This window comes from Aegilops tauschii, chromosome 6 (assembly GCF_002575655.3).
Source record: "Aegilops tauschii subsp. strangulata cultivar AL8/78 chromosome 6, Aet v6.0, whole genome shotgun sequence".
Lineage (NCBI taxonomy): Eukaryota > Viridiplantae > Streptophyta > Magnoliopsida > Poales > Poaceae > Aegilops > Aegilops tauschii.
Window position 1 is genome coordinate 46,999,103 of NC_053040.3, and position 19,607 is coordinate 47,018,709.

Sequence of the window (19,607 nt, forward strand, 5' to 3'; positions counted from 1 at the left end):
CAAACAAACCGCAAGTAAACGTTAATTCAAGCAGGTCGCTGGCAATGGACGGTAAGTGCCTACAAGTCTTACTACAACCGACCAGTACGGAGGCCCAATTTCTAAAGAGCACGTCACAGACCCCGTGCACAGCACATAACGCATTTGTGCATCTTGGCCACCAGAATGTAGTCCTAGATACCTGCGGAGCAGCCAATTTTCAATCATCAGCCAAACCAATTTGTACAATACATTCATAAAAAACGGTTAAATTTACGTAGCTCAATTTTTTGTACGACTTAAACAGTAAACATCAGCTTCACTAGAATTGTGGAAACTGCACCAGATCCTCCAAAACTTAACCGTCTCAGCAGTCAGTATTAGTGGGGAAAAAACCACTAGAAACAGAGAACCCCTGCAGGAGAACAGTTCATTTTTACCACCACACCTTCAAATCTTATTGTTAGCATATTATCAGGTTTTGGCCTACATCTGTTATTCTGTTGTCAGTAAAGGCAAGAAATCAGTGGTTCAAATAACTCCATTAGAGGGAAATATTGGAGATCCAAGCTTATCAAGAGCATATAAGGGGCTCATGGAGTAGCAAAGTTGAATCAACTGGTTACTACCTCATATAGACATACTCTTTAGAAATGTAGAGAGCTAGCTAGTTGCTCACAATGAAATTTTATTAAACTCGTGTAGTAGAAGTATCAACTAAGGGATCTTGCATCATTTTATTAATATAGACACACTTCCTTCAGCCAAAAATAGATGCGTTTTTTCTTCTCCACAATATCAGAAACAATACTTTGACCCCTAGTTTTACTGATAATATTAAGATGATAGTAAAAAATGCAATTTGTGACAAAAGCAGTTTTTACGGGGAATCTAGTCATGCCATTTCGATCACATTTTTAATCGTGCTACATATAGTTTGGACCAGACAAAGCAAATTAGGGACCATAATGACCCATGACCGAAATCAAAATAGACTAAGAGATACACGGAGAAAACATTTAAGCAAACTGCCTTACGCTAGAATAATCATCCATAAAACTGCAATAAATGTGAGCAAAAAGATAAATAGAATATAAAATTTAATGAATGTTATGGCGCTGCTAGAAGGAGGGCGCGAGAGGGTCGGCCGGGGGCCTTTTTTTGCCCACGGCCGAGCTAGAGGGAAGGGATTTCCTTCTTAATTCTTGCTTCCTTAGATTGATATATCTCCTCTCTTTATATAGAGAGGTTTACTTGACTCCCTAGCAAGGCTTACTTGACCCCTAAGCAAGCGACCTTATATCTAATTAACCCTAAAAATAACGGGCTATACCGCCAGCCCAGGCCATTAGGCCTATTACGTACTCTAACACTACACCCCACCTGGACATGCAGCTTGTCCTCGAGCTGCAGCCTAACCAACTTATAACCGCGACTCGACGCAACACAAACCTAACACCTAAAAACAAGCCTTTTACATCTCGACTTGTTTTATTACTCTCAACCTGAAATGGACTGAGACGATTTATTTTGGACCCCTTAACAAAAAGTGGACATCATCCGCACGTCGGACGTGCACGTGTACAGCCACCTGGATCCCATGGACACCATCTGGACAAAAGGAGTGCATGTGTATGGCCACCTGGAAGTGGTCGCAAGAGCGACCAGCAGAGACGCCCTCGCGGCGGCCAGCGGAATGCAGTGGTGCTACACGGTGCGCTCCTGTTGGTGACACCCTGCCTTCTCCCCGCCGGACGGCTGTTGGTCTGCACCGCACAGAGAAGAGTGGAGGGCTTGTGATGGAGAATGACGAGGAGGGGTGCGCCCCCCAACCGCCGATGTCGCAGACTTTGAGGTCGGTGCCCGCGGGGAAAACAGCATGCCCAAGATCCCTGACGCAGCGGACGAAATCGAGGTCCTTTGCGCAGCGAAGCGCAGCTGGGAGGAGCGGCAGCTGCAGACCACGCATCTCCCGCACACGCCGACGCACTAGGAGGCCGCGCGCAGCAGCCTGTAGCCTCACCGCCGCCGACACGTGGCGGGTAGTGATCCCAGCCGGAAGCGGTGACGGCGACGGCGGGAGCTTGACCTGCTGGATGGGGACGCCCTGGGGAAGCGGTAATGGTGATGGAGGGAACTTGATCTGGTGGATCGGGACTCCCGCCGGCGCGGTCGATGCGGGGCCCGAGCTGACCGGTGGTGGCTGCTGCAGCGGAGCGCCGGGCGCGGCGGAGGCCACCCGGGGCGGCGGCTGCCACTGTAGCTAGGGCGGGGCGGTGGTGGCGGTGGATGGTAGCTGCAGCGGCTGCTGCAGCGGCCCGGCGAGCGCGGCGGGGACGCCCTGGGGCAGCGGCAGCGGCTGCTGCGGCGGAGCGCCGGGCGCGGTGGAGGCCGCCAGGAGCGGCGGCTGCCACGGCAGCCAGGGCGAGGCGGTGGATGGCAGCTGCAGCGGCCCGGCGAGCGCGGCGGAGGCCGCTTGGTGCACCGGCTGCCACGGCAGCCACGGCGGCGCGGTGGCGGCGATGGGCGGCGCAGCCGGGTGCGGCCCGTAGAACCCGGCCAAGAACAGGCGGATCTCCTGGACCGCCTGGGTTAGGCCCCGCAGCGCCCCAGACACCTCCTCTGGGGTGAGGACGGCGAGGGCGGGCGCGACGGAGGATCCTGGCAGCTGAAGAGACGGGTTGGGCGACGGTGAAAACATGATCGAACCGAAGCTAGCTGATACCAAATTGTTATGGCGCTGCTAGAAGGAGGGCGCGAGAGGGCCGGCCGGGGGCCTTTTTTTACCCACGGCCGGGCAAGTGCGAAGGGATTTCTTTCTTAATTCTTACTTTCTTAGATTGATACATCTTCTCTCTTTATATAGAGAGATTTACTTGAGTCCCAAGCAAGGCTTATTATAATGTTAAACATGACGCTAATATTCCGTATTTGTACGTGTGTGTATCAGCCCCCTAGCCTACACGGTCATGTAATAGCTAGCCTAGTCTCCTATATATACATGTATCAGCCCCCTGTAATAGAACAACGAAAAGAGCAAAAGCAATAAAGAACCAGGCTCGAGACGAGCCTGTTGCGATCCATCGATTTGGTGCCTCGTATCTGTTTCGCCGAGACTGCCGAAGTTAGCTGTTCACGTATACGTGTGTGTGCTGTGGTTAAAGGAATCGATCAAGCTGCTTGCTTGCTAGCTTGTCTAGCTAGCTTGCACATCCGTGCAAGAGAGTACTTGATCTAGCTAGTTCAAAAACCAACAATTGGTATCTGGAGCCTCGACGATCTACGATGACGGACAGCGATGCTGAGTCAGTCAAGTCCGATAACGGCGGTTCCAAGGGGAACAAGTCCGGCAACGGTGGTTCCAAGGCGAACAAGAACGGCGACAAGGTGAAAAAGGACGACAAGTGAGCGACTAGTGGTGGCGGAACGGGCGGTGCCAACGTACTGGCGCATCGCAACATCCCCATCCAGTACCCGATGCTCACCGACGCCAACTACGGCGTGTGGGCAGTGAAGATGAAGATTATTCTCCGAACCCTGCGAGTGTGGCAGGCCATTACGGACGACGACGTCGACGAGGAGTGCGACGAAGGTGCCATGGCCACCATAGCCCAGTCTGTGCCAGATTCCGTGCTGATGACATTGGCGGAGTTCGAGACAGCAAGAGAGGCGTGGAACGCACTCAAAGAGATGAGGATTGGAGAAGATCGCGTCACGAAGGCTCGGGCACAAGTGCTGAAGCGCCAATTTCACAAGTTGCAGATGGAGGAAACTGAATCGGTGAACGACTATGCCATGCGTCTGGCTACTTTGGTGGGAGAGATCCGCGCGCTTGGTGCAAAGCTCGAGGAGACCGAGATTGTGGAGAAGTTTTTCAGTTCGGTGACTGATAAATTCACGTACATCATCGGCACACTCGAGCAGCTTTACGACATCGACGACATGACCATAACGGAGGCGATAAGACGCTTGCGGACATGGGAAGAGAATGCTCGTGGCTGTCGAAAAGGCAACGGAGGAGGTAGCGACCAACTCATGTACTCGCGCGCAGATTGGGAGTCCCCGAGTAGCAAAGGAAGGCACAACGCAAAGGAAGGCACAACGTTGGCGAAGGCTCAAGCACCGCGAAGCGCGGTGGACAAACCGAAGAAGGCAAAGGAAAAGGCAAGCCACAAGGTCGTGGTAAGGCGGACCGATCTAAAGAGAGGAAGCCAAGGAACTTGGATATGTCCGAGGTCAAGTGCTATAACTGCAACGAGATGGGTCACTTTGCGAAGGATTGTCCGGAGCCTAACAAGAGGGAGATCAAGGCAAATTTGGCAAAGCAGGAAGACGAACGTCCAGGTCTTCTCATGGCCGAAGTCTGTGATCTCGTGGAGCCTAACAAGCAGGAGATCAAGGAAAATTTGGCGAAGCAGGAAGACAAACGCCCAGGTCTTCTGATGGCTAAAGTTTGTGATCTCGTCCAAACGGTGGTTGTGAAACCACACCGAAAGGTGCTACTTCATGAGAAAAAAGTAATACCAAAGTTATCCGGCAGCCAGAACGTGTCGTGGTATCTAGACACGGGTGCCAATAACCACATGACGGGGTGCAAGGAGAAGTTCCTCGAGCTAGAATATGATGTTCAAGGCTCAGTCAAGTTCAGTGATGGTTCAAATGTGGAGATTTGCGGGCAAGGTTCTGTTCTCTTCGAGGGTCTCACAGGAGAACATCGCATACTCACCGGAGTATACTACATCCCAAGGCTTCGCAACAACATCATCTCTGTCGGGAAAGTTGATGAGAATGGATGCAAGGTGGATATTGAGAATGGAGTGATGACGATCTTCGACAACCTCCGAAACGTGCTAGCCCATGTAAATCGCACACGGAACAGGCTCTATATCCTCAACCTTGATCAATCTCAACCGGAGTGTTGGCTCGCCAAGAGTGATGATGATTCATGGTTATGGCATGCTAGATTTGGACACGTTAACTTCTACGCCTTGAAAAAGATGTCGAAGATGGAGATGGTATCCGGGATGCCATTTATCGACCATGTTGATCGAGTATGTGACAGGTGCTTGGTTGAAAACAGCACCGTAGGCCGTTCCCTGCTCAGTCTACCTATCGTGCAAGTGATGCACTCGAGCTGCTCCATGGTGATCTATGTGGCCCTATCACCCCAGCAACTCACGGAGGAAAGAAGTATTTCTTCCTTATGGTAGATGACTACTCGAGATACATGTGGGTCGTTCTCCTACGATCTAAAGATGAGGCGTTTGAAGCGTTCAAGAAGCTCAAGGCTGCAACGGAGATGGAACACAAGCTGAAGGTTCGCGCTCTACGGACAGATCGCGGCGGAGAGTTTACGTCAAACGAGTTCAACAACTACTGCGAGAAGATATGCATAAAGAGGTTCCTCACGGCACCTTATACGCCGCAGCAGAACGAGGTTGTTGAAAGGCGCAATCGAACCGTCGTTGACATGGCGAGAAGTTTACTCAAGAGCAAGAACTTGTCGGGGACTTTTTGGGGAGAAGCTGTCTCGACGGCGGTCTATCTTCTCAACTGGACTCCAACGAAGGCAGTGATCGGAAAGACTCCGTATGAAGCAATTTACGGACGGAAGCCGAATATGTCACATCTACGGACATTTGGGTGCGTGGTGCATGTGAAGACGGCGGAGCCGCATCTCTCAAAGCTTGCCGATCGCAGCACCAAGATGGTGTTCATCGGATACGAGAGGAGTTCCGGCACCAAGGCATACCGCTTCTACGATCCACAAACCAAACGTCTACGGATTTCATGCGATATCGTGTTTGAAGAAAACCAAGCGTGGAATTGGAGCGCAGCAGCCGACGATGCTCCAAACAGTAACATATTCACATTTGAATTTCCAACTGATGATGATGCAGGGGAGGACGTCCAGGTGGTTGGGAAGACGCCCAACCAAGGTGACCGCAACGGCAGTGATCACCATGGTGCCGACACCGACGATGACGCGCACGGGTCGCAAGGTGATAGCGACAACGACGCACAAGACACGGGTAGAGATCTTGGCAACGAGGCACATAGTGATGATGACAATCAAGATGATGGTCACGATCACGACGACTACGCCGACGACGCGGATGCCAACGACCCGGCATCTGCCACGCCCGAGACTCAACCGTCTTCCTCAAGTGCATCGACGCCGACACAATTTGTGTCGCCTCCTTCGCAAGCCACAACGGATTCTTCCGGGCCTCGTCGCTACAAGACCCTCAAGAAAGTCTACAAGTACGCAAAGCCAGTTACGCTCGAGTACTCCGATTTGTGATTAGTACTCCGATTTGTGATTACTCGGAGTTGAGAAGCCGGCGAACTTCGTAGAGGCGAGCAAAAGTTCAAGTTGGATGCACTCCATGGATGAGGAGATGAAGGCGATCGAGAGCAATGGCACGTGGACTTTGGTAACCCGACCTCCGAACCAAAAGGCCATAGGTTTGAAGTGGGTTTACAAGTTAAAAAAGGACACGGAGGGTGCCATTGTGAAGTACAAGGCAAGACTCGTTGCAAAGGGCGACGTACAACGTCAAGGAGTTGACTATGAGGAGATGTTTGCACCGGTTGCTCGAATAGAGACGGTGAGAGTGCTCCTAGCTTTCGCAGCACAAGAGGATTGGAAGGTTCATCATATGGATGTTGAATCCGATTTTCTCAACGGTGACCTCACGAAAGAAGTGTACGTGGAAGAACCCCTCGGCTATGAGAAGAAATGCGAAGAAGAGAAAGTTTACAAGCTCAAGAAGGCACTTTACGTGCTGAAGCAAGCGCCAAGAGTTTGGAACTCAATGTTAGACCGAAGTTTGGTCTTGCACGGGTTCAAAAGATGTTCCTACGAGGATCCAAAAGAGAGTCTACCAAGCACCGAAGAACAGGTGAAGATTGAAGTCGCGATCAAGGAGAAGCGTTGGCGTCAAGCAATGGACAAGACGATGAAACTAAAGACGGTCCCTGAAATGCTGCAAGGATCAGTGAAAGCAATGCCGACGACGTGTTTAAGTAGCAGCAGTCGCATTTGGGATCCAGGTAAAGAGAGTGAGTACGTCATGTTTAAGGGGGTGAATATTAGTGTTAAACATGACGCTAATATTCCGTATTTGTACGTGTGTGTATCCGGATAGAATAAGTGCTGGACATCGAATAGGATTAGGATTCCTAGCCTACACGGTCATGTAATAGCTAGCCTAGTCTCCTATATATACATGTATCAGCCCCCAACGAAAAGAGCAAAAGCAATAAAGAACCAGGCTCGAGATGAGCCTGGTGCGATCCATCGATTTGGTGCCTCGTATCTGTTTCGCCGAGACTGCCGAAGTTAGCTGTTCACGTATACGTGTGTGTGCTGTGGTTAAAGGAATCGATCAAGCTGCTTGCTTGCTAGCTTGTCTAGCTAGCTTGCACATCCGTGCAAGAGAGTACTTGATCTAGCTAGTTCAAAAACCAACACTTATTTGACCCCTAAACAAGCAACCCTTATCTCTAATTAACCCTAAGACTAACGGGCTATACCGCCAGCCCAGGCCATTAGGCCTATTACGTACTCTAACACATGATCTTCGAGTATTATGAAGATCATTAGTTTACTAGGTACCATAAAAATAAGCAGCATTAGAATGGCATAGTTATCGGGTTTAAATAAAGGAAAATATGAAGCAAATGGTCATCAACTACTTACTTAAAGGTAACAACATATAAATCACACTAGGACTCGATAGATCCATAACCAAGAAAAACCAATCAAAGGCATGTAGCAACTGGTAGAAGTAAAAGAAACAAAAACTCCCATATATAACACGAAAGAGGATGCAATTTCGTTATGCCAATATATCCATGAAAAGGGCAAGGGTCCTGAGTCGTCTGAGGAGCTACAGAGAGAAAAATCCGCATTGCCGGAAGAAACTGGGGCGGGGGGGGGGGGGGGGGGGGGGGGGGGGGGAGTAAGGAGGAGGTAAACTGAAAGATGACAGCAAGATGGACTGGGAAGGCAAGCAAAGTTGCGCATCCATCGTAGAGAGGGGATAGAACATCAGCAAATAAAAGAGAAGGCAGGTGGTTGAAGGATAGGAAAGAGAATGGAGAATTGTTGAGGAACGGATGAGAAAGCAGGGCCTGGAGAAAATTTTCAGATGCAGCCAGGCACCAAAGCAAGAAGGTGGCCAGGTGAATAAATAAGCGAAGAGTTGTAGAGAAAATCTTACAGACCTCTCTTGGAATTGGTACTTGAGAAATGACAGTAAAAAAGAAAGCAATACATTTTGTTCAGATATCTCAGCTTACATACAGAACATAAGCTTACCTGCTACACCAGTTCATCACAAGAGCATAATTAACCGGACAATCGTCTTATGTAAGGTGCAAAAGATCAGCTGCATCATGTTCATCACCAATGCCTCTTTCTTCAGGCACAAGTCAAACAAGTAACAACATTGTAATTCCAGCGAAAAGACAAATATATATGAGAATGAGATATTTATGTAAACTCGCAGCTGTAATTTGAGGAAAAAAACTCATTTTTCATAAAACATTAGGAAAAGATAAACAAAACCACAACTGTTGTAAAATTTAAAGGATGTGGGGGAACAGTGTATGCTGATGAATACTGTAGAAATGAAGAACATGGACGCTCAGACCATTAGCTGGTCATAAGAGACAGGTTATCTCGAATTATAAGCTCGTTCCACACCATATCAGGAAAATAAAAACACAATCATACTAATAATTCCTAGCACAAAAGTGACTGTGATTTCTGACTATTTGGATTTAGATTATCTTGAAACAAATTTAGCCCTTAAAAGTGAAATGAACAGAAGGATTAGTTTTTCCCAGATAAAAATGGACTTGGCACCCTCAGTGAGACTCCTCAAAGTGGTAAAATGAACAATTATTCTAAAATTTAAACAAATTCGTCATTATGGATGTAATGTTATTAGCGAGATTAGCATAGATAATAAATAGTGAATGAAGGAAAACAGAACTAGCTTTAAGCTTCAAAATGTACCTATTCTACCTATCTGTTATTTCAGTTATTTTCAACTTCCAACTCTTGAGAAAAAACTCTACCACAACTATGCACTGAAACTGCCATTATACGATTCCTGTATATGTGAGTAGGCACGCAATAGTGAAATTGAGTTCAATACTACAGAAAGAATTTGCTAATCTTTGTCATCATTTTTTTGTTGTATGGATATTCACATAATAAGCTGATGAAAGCAGCTTATTGGCTCCGAGTAGAGCAACAAAAGATAGAGAATTGAAGCTAACAATAGACCAATTGCAGCCCACCGCCTGGTTGCAGAGACAATAATACCACTAACAGATTTTGTTTCTACAAATCATAATCATTACACAAAACGCCAGTTCACCACCACACAAAATTCGGAACAGAAATACTACAGGAAGATAAATCGCCTGCCATATCCCACAACTGACAGAAGAGGTCATCAAGCAGCAGAAGAAACAACTGATATGACACTACTTAAAATTATTAAGTTAACATGAAAGGTAATCATGTGCCGGCAACCAATTATAAAATGACTTGGTTTTGTTACAACCGATATGTGAAGGCATGCTATTACCTGCTGTGTAGTCACCTTCCAATGGATGATAAGTACTAAGGAAGTTGGTTTCCCAAAGTTTCTTGAACTGCAATGACTCAAGATTGACCATGAAAAGGACACCGCTTGTCCACAAGAACACCGCATTATTTTCCTCAACGAGCCCTAGTATTGTAAGGCCCTGTGAATCCAGGGAAAGTAGCTTGTTCAGGTCAATAGTTTTTCCAAGCCCCCATGAAGCAACACCATCACGATCAATCTTCCTCTTCCATAATTGAATGCTATGGCCGTCTGCCTGGAAGAGTAAACCAAGGCCACCATCCTCTGCCCGCATAATCGTGAAGGCGTAATTCCCCTCTTTAAGCATATGCACTGGCACCCGTATCACAGCTAGGCTTTGATTCTCCAAATCAAACTCAAGATCTCCAATAAAATTCCCAACAAGCGTCCAGTAAAGGGAACCCCCAGCCAGCACAGCAGGCATGCCCGTATTAACGAAAGTTGGAGGAAAAGTGGCACTTACAAGGGGTGGAAGCTGTGTTGTGATGAGATCACCCCATACGCCGGTCTCTGACGAGTATGGGGTCGTCCGTGTCGTTTGCCCACACTGTCTGCCACTGTCAACACCACCTGGAAGTGTCGGAGGTCTCCGGCGCGAAGCACCGCCCCGTTGATGGTGGTCTTCTCCGCATGTATCGCAAGCCCCGCGGGAATGTCAAGGCAATGCTGGTCGCCGGTGAAGGGGTCCCAGACCAGGATTTTGTTCCGCGATATGGCGAAGATGAGTACGAGGCCATGGCGGCATCCGAGGGAGAGGAAGCGGTCGCCGTCGCCGCGCTGCAGGGAGAAGCAGCCGGGCGGGACACAATCCGGGGGATCGAGGGTAGGTACGAAGGAGAGGCTGTGTCTGTCGAAGAAACCGAGGAGGGGAGTGCTGCGGCGGTGGTGGTGGCGGAAGCGGCGGGAGAAGCCGCGGTCGGAGACGAGACGGCGCCAGCGCTTGCAGACGAGGGAGGCGCGCGGAAGGGAGGACGGCTGCGGGGGGAGGCGGAGGAGGATCTCGCACAGCAGGTCGTCGTCGTCCAGTGGACCAGCCTCCGGCGAGCGGCGGCGAGGGCGGGGGCAGTGGCGGCGGCTGGGCATCTCGCCCTTTCTACTGCTGCGTGTCTGTGGGATGTGCAGTGGATGGACTCGAACAAGGGGGCGTAGTGGACGGACGGAGCAAGTGAATTGCAGGCCGAAGTCTTCGGGTGTGGGCCACTAAAGCCCATGATGGGTGCAAACCAAAGTTTTTTTTAGAGCATGAATCCTATAATGTTTTTTTACAGAATTATATATGGCTCTTTCTTTCTTTTTATTGGTGGAAAAAACTACTCCCTCCGTTCACTTTTGTAAGACGTATTAGACATTTAAGACAGAGGAAGTATATATGATTGTAAAACAAGGAAAACTTATATTTAATTTAACTTTCTTTCGGCATAGTCATGTCTACTGATCTTGCTAGTAACCTTAATTTCATAATAACCACTTTGTTGTGAACTTATGAATAAAGTGTTCATTTTATAGTCCCGCGCTGCTGCTGTTCACATGGCAAGTCCATATGTACCACGGAAAATTAGTAAATGGGCTTAATTTATTTCCACCTTTTTAGGCATATTTTACTTTAAAGTATAATATACATCATGATCATTTATATTGCTAGGAATTTTTTATTACAAGTGTAATTTATCAATATCCAATATGCTGTGGAACAAGCTTAAGAATAGCTTTAAATGACTTCTATATTCTGACCAGTTAATAGTCTGAGAGTGTACATTCTTCATCTCTACATACAATAATAATGAGTATATGTTATTTTGGGAATATTCAGTAAATTTGATAGTATGTGTGCTTTGTTTAACTATTACTTAGTACTATATTAAAATAGAGTTGTTTTCCTCAAATTATAGTTGTGTTGTCTAAGTATCTTGTTGATGTGTCCTTGCTTCTATTTGAATTTTCCTTGGAATGTCCTTGTGTCGTGTGCTTAGGGTTTCGAGGTTACTCTCCCATTTTTTGTTCATTGATATCTTATATTGATTGCATCGTAGTATCGTTACGTAGGGAGTTACGAAATATGGAAGCCTCGGTTGTATCATCATATCATAAGGGTAGGTCAGAGTGCAAGGGTGCACGGTAGGACGTGCGCACAGCCTACCCCCCATACGACCTTAAGCGGCAGCATGTGGCGTACGAGTTTTTATGTCGCGGTATGCCCGCTTAACCCAATTCGAAGCCTACTTATCCCACATATCTCAATTTGAGTCACCAGAGATACGGTGTTGTGCATGGATGTTGTGATCTGGCTAAGCAATCATACGTGATTCTATCACATGTAAGCTAGCACGGTCGTTTTTTTTTGGCGAGGGAAACTAGCACCGCTATTGAATCGCTTTGAATACTTGCAGCAGCTCAAATCTGCCATGCCTCTCCGTTCTTTCTTCACAAGGACCAGGACGCGTCAACATAGTTACACATCTACACATTATGTCTCCCATTGTGCCATAGTACAAACACTAGTACTGCCCCTGAGTGTTTGAGCGTCATCGGCACCCGGAATGGGCACTAGCAGTCGTGCTATGCATGTCACTGTTTATTCATCATCCTGACCATGTCTGCCTCCATCGAGACCTATTAGTCCTCCTAGGGGCTATGATGTTCTTGCTGCTCAAACAACCGCGACTTCTCCTGTGAGCAGGCATCTGACCGCGCGATGAGGCCACCGAATCCTTGCATAGTATTCCTAGACTATATCTTATACCGCTATTTATCGTCTTTCTTGCAGTTACTGTAGATGATTATTCTAGTGTTAGGCTGTTTGGTCAAACATATTCTCAGCATATCACTCACTGTCAGTCTAACTTGCAAATATATGCAACCAGGCATTAGCCATTAACTAGTATAATTTGTTTGGTCCAACCATTATTTAGCTATCACTATTGGAATCGACATATACGCCGAGTGCCACGGACACTCGGCAAAGGGCCAAAACCCGCCGGCAATGCCTTTGCCGAGTGCTGCATTCGGCAACAGCCATCCAGTGTATACCTCTCCAGCAAATAGGAATTTGCCTGGAGCCAGGACACGGGCATTTGGCAATGTGTTTGCCGAGATCAGCCAAATAGTAACACTCGGCATAATAAAGTAGCTAACGGACAACAGACGGGGACGGCGGTTGCCACGTGGCGCTTCTTTGCCGAGAGTCACTCTGGGCAAAGAGAGCCAATAGGAGTGTGCCACATGTCATGTCCTGACATGTGGGTCCGTGTTAACACGCCGAGGGCCATCTTTGCCGAGAGCCACTCTCGGCAAAGGAAGCCAATAGGAGTACGCCACGTGTCAGGTCCTGACATGTGGGTCCGCGTTAACACGCCGAGTGCCATCTTTGCCGAGAGCCACCCTCGGCAAAGAGAGCCAGTAGGAATGCGCCACGTGTCAGCTCCTGACATGTGGGTCAACGTTAACATGCCGAGGGCCATCTTTGCCCAGAGCCACTCTCGGGAAAGAGAGCCAACACGAGTTCGCCACGTGTCAGCTCCTGACATGTGGGTCAGAGTTAACAAGCCGAGTGCCATCTTTGCCGAGAGCCACTCTTGGCAAAGAGAGCCAGTAGGAGTGCGCCGGCGTGTCAGCTCTTCAATTTTGGCCAACGTGAATGTAACCATGGAGCCAATGGTTACTTCATGACCCCCTTATGTAACCATGTTTCCTACAGTGATAGCACTGTCAGATTACAGACACAAGTTCTCGCAGTAAATAATACTGTGCTGATAAAGTGATAACCTTAATTTAAAAAGGGATAATTTATGATCTTGACATAAAAAAGAGGCAATTGATGATTATCTTATAACCGGCATCACACGTGTATAACCATGTCAGTGAGCCGCATCAACATAGAAGGTTGTGCCACTACATTTTGTTCTCATGCTTCTATTGCAGAGGCAACTGGTGTCACGGCTTGTGTTGATATAACCGGAGTATAATCTCAAATTTGAAGAATCCATTTCCTTTACGAAACAGATCTAGGGCCTTTTCTGGACTAGTGAATTAGCATGTTAAGCAACTGTCAATGTATCCTCAGTAAAAGGGTTTGGCTTATATGACTCACAACTGATAATGGGATGCTAAAAATGGCAGTGATAATTTTACCAATTAATAATCCCCTCCCAAAGAAAAGAGGTACTGGTGATAATCATTTGTGTTCACCAACATCGTCACCTGTGGACATCCAAAGAATAATAGTAAAACCAGAGCTCTGCTCAGTTTTACTTAATCACAGTGTCTGCCAACTGATTATTCCTTTCTTTCTTGTCCCTACCACTAGCCTAACCATTTGTGCCTGCACTCTCACTGGAAAGGTAACCGGTGTTAATCCGTTTACATACGTTACAAACATGTTTTGCTTAATCACATTACCAGAGTAAACGTTTGCTAGTCACAATAACTAGATTATTCATCTTTTGCCAGGAATAAGTGAGACCTTTTTTCTTCTTCGCAAATGTGGAACTCATCAACTCACAGAATGCACGGCCATCAAGCAAGCAAGCGCGTAATTGGACTGAAGCAAAGTCACTCTATCTTATCATGCCCAGAGATAAGATAACAGAGGGAAGTTGGCATGAAAAACATTTCAGTTTGTTAGGCCACTACTCAATTTTGAAGGAAGTAGACATGTGAGTTTTATCTAAACTTTGGGAAGTGGGAAGTATGCTCAATCACACTACTCAAGCAAAAAGTTTGTGAATCTCAAAGCAAAGGTTATTGAATCCCCAACACCAGGTAGGCAGTTTCGTTTCAGCATACAGGAAGGAGCATCTTCCAACTCTCAGGTCACTTCAACCTCCATTAGGCAGAAGCAAGCCTCTAAATTCTGAGTTCGGAACCAGATGGAAATTCAAGAAAAACTCGTGCAAAATGGGTCACCACGGAACATGTTTCGCTTAATCGCAGCACGGACGCAAAAGGTTTGCCAATCTCAACATGCAGCGGCAGATCCAAGCTAACATTGTCCTCTCATTGGTTCACCTATCCCTGTTACTGATCGCAAGAACCAAAACTATTCATCTTCTTTTTTTGCCTGGAATAGTATGTGAGACCTTTTAATTTCTTCAAAACTAACTCGCAATATTTGAAATGTTAGCCAACTCGTCAAATCCTACACCTCATCTCGAAGGAAAAAAAAGAAGAAGCAGACAGCTGGCATTGGCCATCCTGATGGAGTCGCACAGCCAGCTGTGCAATAACAAATAGCACCAAAATCAACAAATACCACACAGCCAGCTGCAGTTCACATTCACTAGACAGAATCAGATGACAAAATCAACAAAAAGACGCAGAAAACTGGAACATACTTGCTTGAAAAAACATGAGACAAATTAAGCAAACTGAGAGGGACAAGTACTAACTAGTGGAAGCAAATCAATGGGCCTTCATGCCAGCCGACGAACGACTACATAGATTATGGAAGTTAGCAAATCAAGCGGTTAGTTTCTACAAGTTCACTTAGCAGCTGACTAATGCATGCTACATAGAGGCTCAATCTCTGCAGTCAACCTTTAGAATGGGAGAAACTACACCCAACAACTCGTTTCTGCATCTCAGCCACCAGAATGTAACCATAGATTCCTGCGGAGCAAGCAATACCATATCAGTTGAACAAACTTGTATTATTCAATCAAAAGTTATTCTCATATTTTTTCTATGACTCAAACAGAAAACATTTGCTTCACTATTGCAGAAATTGTGTCAAAAGCTCCAAAGTTGAACCATCTATGCATTATTAGAAAATTTAAACCAACATTTGAAATAGAGAACGATGAAAGGTAATTTGTGGTCTAGTTGTGCACCTTCAACTTCTAATATTAGCAGTCTTTGGCTACATCCGGTCGGTGTAAAGACTAAAAGATCAGTGGGCTTATGAGGGCCTCATGAAGTAGGATATCATAAATGACTGGTTTCTAGGTCATAAGCATAATTTTAGAAATGTACGAGCTAGCTAGTCGTTGAAATTCATCAAATTCTTGCAGTACAAGCCTCAAAGAAGGGTTATGCATCATCTTACTAACTATGACTTTGGTCCAAAATGACTGTTAATTTTTTACCCTCCAGTCTCCACAGCATCAACTAGTACTTCGATCACTAACATGCCAGCTAGAATGCACGGTTACTTCATGGAACCAGTGTATCCATGTCGGATACCGCATCCAATACGTATACTTCTCCGGTGCGTCCTGGATATGTATCCCCCCTGAGTATCAGGGAATAAACAATGCTGATACTTCATGGATACTCGGCCATTGCCTTTTGGATACAGTGCATCCCTGTTAAAGAGGTAACTAATGACGCAACCCTAGTCCCCCGACGCCCCATCCTCCTTCCCCGCTTCTTTCCTCCTGAGCTCCACACCAGGCGGTGGCAGGCCGGCAAAGAACCCATGAGCTGCTCCTCCATCCTCACCAAGTCCCCGTCATCCTAGTCGCCGACTCCCCCTCGCCCTCAGCATCTCTCATGCAGTAGCCCAGCCAGCTCATCGAGCTCGATCCCCAGTGGCAGCACGACGGTTGAGGTCGGCACAACCTCCCAAGGCATTTGCACTGAGCCGTTCAGCCAACAGCCGTAGGTTCCACACAATGCATAGCTACTGATAAATTGGACCAACCAAATTATATTAGTGGCTAATGGCCAATTACCTATAGATACGAATTTGGCAGACAACAAGTGAGATGCGGCGAAAATGTTTAACCAAACAGCCTAAAACAAGAATAATCTTCGACAAAACCACAATAAGTGCAAGCAACACAATAAATCATGGTAATGTTACATTAAGCCAAACTCTTCAAGGTATAAGTAAAGGAAATTTGAAACAACTACCCAGGCATAGATTGGACATTATGCAAGTTACATTATGACTTAATAGACTCATAGACCCTTAACGAATGTAAAAGAAGAGCAAAAGGCAATGTAGCAGTGAGTAAAAGTCAAACAAAAATATATTCCTGAAGCACAGTAAATGGTAGGTAGTTCATTTGCTACTATTTAGCATGATAGCATTCATCTCTGAGCAGGCACAAGCATATGCACACATAGGAAATATGGAAGGGTGCTAGTTCACCAGCCATCGGAGGGGCTGTACATCAGCAAACAAAAGGGAAGACGTATGGAAGGGAATGGAGAGCAGGAAGGGATGGAAAGCAGGGTCATAGAAAAGAATCAAGATGCAGCCTGTTATCAATGCATGATAGGAGTCCACTCTTGCAGTACCAACGAAAGCAATACATTTTTTGAATGAACAGTAAAGATATCTCGGTATAAATCCAGAAGATAAGCTTACCTGCTCAACCAGACAATCATCTTATGCATTTTGCAAAAGATTAGCTTCACCATGTCCACCTCCAATGCATGTTTCTGCAAGTATAAGTGAAACGACCAATTACATTCGAATGGAAGAACAAATAGGTACAAAGACACATCAAGGAGGATGTTTATATGAACTCAAAGTTGTACTTTGAACAAGAAAGTCAGTTTCATACAACATTGAGAATAGATGAACAAAACTGCACCTATTGTCAAATTTAAAGAATAGTAAAAACAGTATATGCTGATGAATGTCGTAGAAATGAAGAACATGCACACTCAGAATATTAGCTAGTCAGACAAGAAAGTATCCAAAATCATTAAGTTCGCTTGGCACCATAATCATAAAATAATAACCATACTAATTAATTTCCAGAAAAAGAAGTGATCATGACAAAGATTTAGATTATCTTAAAATAAATTTAGCCTGAAAATGAAATGGCCACATTTATTAATTTACCCATGTTCAAAAGTAATGGACTTGCCCCTTGCAACACTCACCATAAAGTGATAAAATGAACAATTATTCGAACATTTTTAAGAAAAAAAACATCATTATCGAGTTAAGATTATTAGCAATATTAGCAGATATAACAATACTGAATGGGAGAAAAAGAACTAGCAAGCTTCCAAATATACCTTGAGCTGCCTATTTGACATTTCAGCTGGTTCAAACTAGTTATTCATGTTGTCGTCAGCTTCCATCTATTAAGTGTCCTGGCTTTGGATAAACTACACTAAGCTATGCACTAAGACTGCCTACATAAAATTCTTGCATATATATGTCAACCACATAGTCCTATGATAATATTACAGAAAGAATTTGCCAATCTTGGTGTTCATTGTTTTCTTGTATTGATACTCATATAATGAACTGAGAATAGCCCCGACTTGAACCACATAGTTCTATGATAACATTACAAAAAAGTCGCTACATAACTTTTTGACAAAGCAGATAACATTGACAAGACCATCGCCTAGGTGAACTAACTACCAGTAACAGATGTGAATCCAGGTCATAACCATCACATAGAAGTATAAAACACCGCCACATAAGAATCAGAACAGAAACACTGCAGATACAAAATCGCTATATGCCGAAGAGGTCATCAAGAAGCAAGAGAAATAAGTAACACATGAAAGGATCTGAACAAGATCTTATCAACCAATTATCAAAAATCAACTTGGCATTGTTAATACAGAAGTGTAGAGGCATGCTAGTGATGCTATTACCTACGGTGTAGACACTTTCGAACGGATGACAGTGAGAAAGCTTCTTCTTTCCAGAAAGTTTCTTGAACTGCAATGACTGAAGCTGGACCGTGAAGAGACCGAAATAGGTGTGGAGGACCAGCAAATTATTGTCCTCGGCAAATCGTAGCATCCTTACGCAGCCCATCTTGTTTAAATTCAGGGAAAGAAGCTTATTCAGATCAATACTTTTTTCCAATTCCCATGAAGCAACACCATCAGAATCCATCTTCCTCTTCCATAATTGGGCAGTGAAGTCTTTCAAGATGAGCATACCCAGCCCACCACCATCTCCCCGCACGACTGTGAAGCGGTCTTTGCGAAAAACTTTCGCCATCGCTGGCGTCTGTATCACAGCTAGCTTCTGCCGCTCCAAATCAAACTCAAGGATTTGCCACTCCGCATGAAAATCAAAACCAACGTTGCTTGATGAAATCCCAGCAAGTATCCAGTAAAGGGAATCCCCAGCCAGCACAGCAGGCACTGTATGAAATCTGCTGGGAAAAACGACCATAAACTTGGACTTAATCAATGTTGACATGACATTACCCCATGCGCCGGTCTCCGACGAGTAAACGCAAGCGAACGCTCGCCTTTGCTTTGTGTCGTTGTCGCCTGCCACTACCAAGACCACCTGGAAGTCTTGGACGCCTCGGCCAGCATGACGCACCGCCCGGTTGATCCGGCCTCTCTCCGGATCGAACTCCGCCAGATCGAACCCCGGGGGGCAGGCTAGCCGGTGCTGTTCGCCGGTCACGGGTTCCCACACGAGGAAACTGAGGTCCGTCCGGTCGAAGACGAGTACGAGGCCATGGCGGCATCCAAGGCACCGGAAGGGGAATCGGTCGCCGGACTGCAAGGAGAAGCGTCCGGGCGAGACACGATTGGGCGCCTCCAGAGTAGGTAGGAAGGAGCAGCCGAGATCATTGTCAAAGAAACCGAGGAGGGGAGGGCTGCGGCGGTGGTGGATGCGGAAGCGACGGGAGAAGCCTGGGTCGGAGGCGAGGTTGCGCCAGCGCTTGCAGACGAGAGAGGCGCGGGGGAGGGAGCACGGCTGCGGGGGGAGGCGTAGGAGGATCTCACAGAGGAGGTCGTCGTCGTCCAGCGGCCCGGCCGCCGACGAGCGAGGGCGGAGGTGGCGGCGGCGGGGGCTGGCGGTCGTCATCTCGCCCTACTCACTGATCTCGCCGAGTATATGTTTTTTATGAACCCAAAACTGACAGGGAAGCCCACGATGGGCGGTGGATAAAGACGAAGGTATATTTTCCACTCAAAAAAAAGGAAAATAGGAAAAATCAATTTTTTTTCCCCTTGAGACTGGAGAGTTACTCGATGAAAATTTTACAGTCATGACATAAGCGATCAAACGCTTAACATAAGTTGGGAAACCACAACTCC

The 19,607-nt window shown here is 46.5% G+C and overlaps 1 protein-coding gene and 1 pseudogene across 1 annotated transcript; both read right to left on the bottom strand.

Moving 5' to 3' along the window:
* LOC109769037 (uncharacterized) lies at nt 1–10,713 on the bottom strand (annotated as a pseudogene).
* Nucleotides 10,714–14,852: 4,139 nt separating this feature from the next.
* Nucleotides 14,853–19,397, bottom strand: LOC109769038 (uncharacterized). The gene is made up of 3 exons (XM_045229656.1): nt 18,192–19,397; nt 16,936–17,009; nt 14,853–15,230 (listed from the first exon to the last, which is right to left on the bottom strand). The coding sequence occupies exons 1-2, from the start codon at nt 19,372–19,374 to the stop codon at nt 16,957–16,959; spliced, it is 1,236 nt and encodes a 411-aa protein (XP_045085591.1). The 5' UTR covers nt 19,375–19,397; the 3' UTR covers nt 14,853–15,230; nt 16,936–16,956.
* Between the last annotated feature and the right edge of the window lie 210 nt (nt 19,398–19,607).

Bases quoted from the DNA above. Each gene is read 5' to 3' on its own strand.
- LOC109769038 (XM_045229656.1), bottom strand. From the start codon at position 19,374: ATGACGACCGCCAGCCCCCGCCGCCGCCACCTCCGCCCTCGCTCGTCG. The intron at 17,010-18,191 runs GTAATAGCATCA...TTATACTTGCAG, and splicing joins CGAAAGTGTCTACACCGTAG to AAACATGCATTGGAGGTGGA.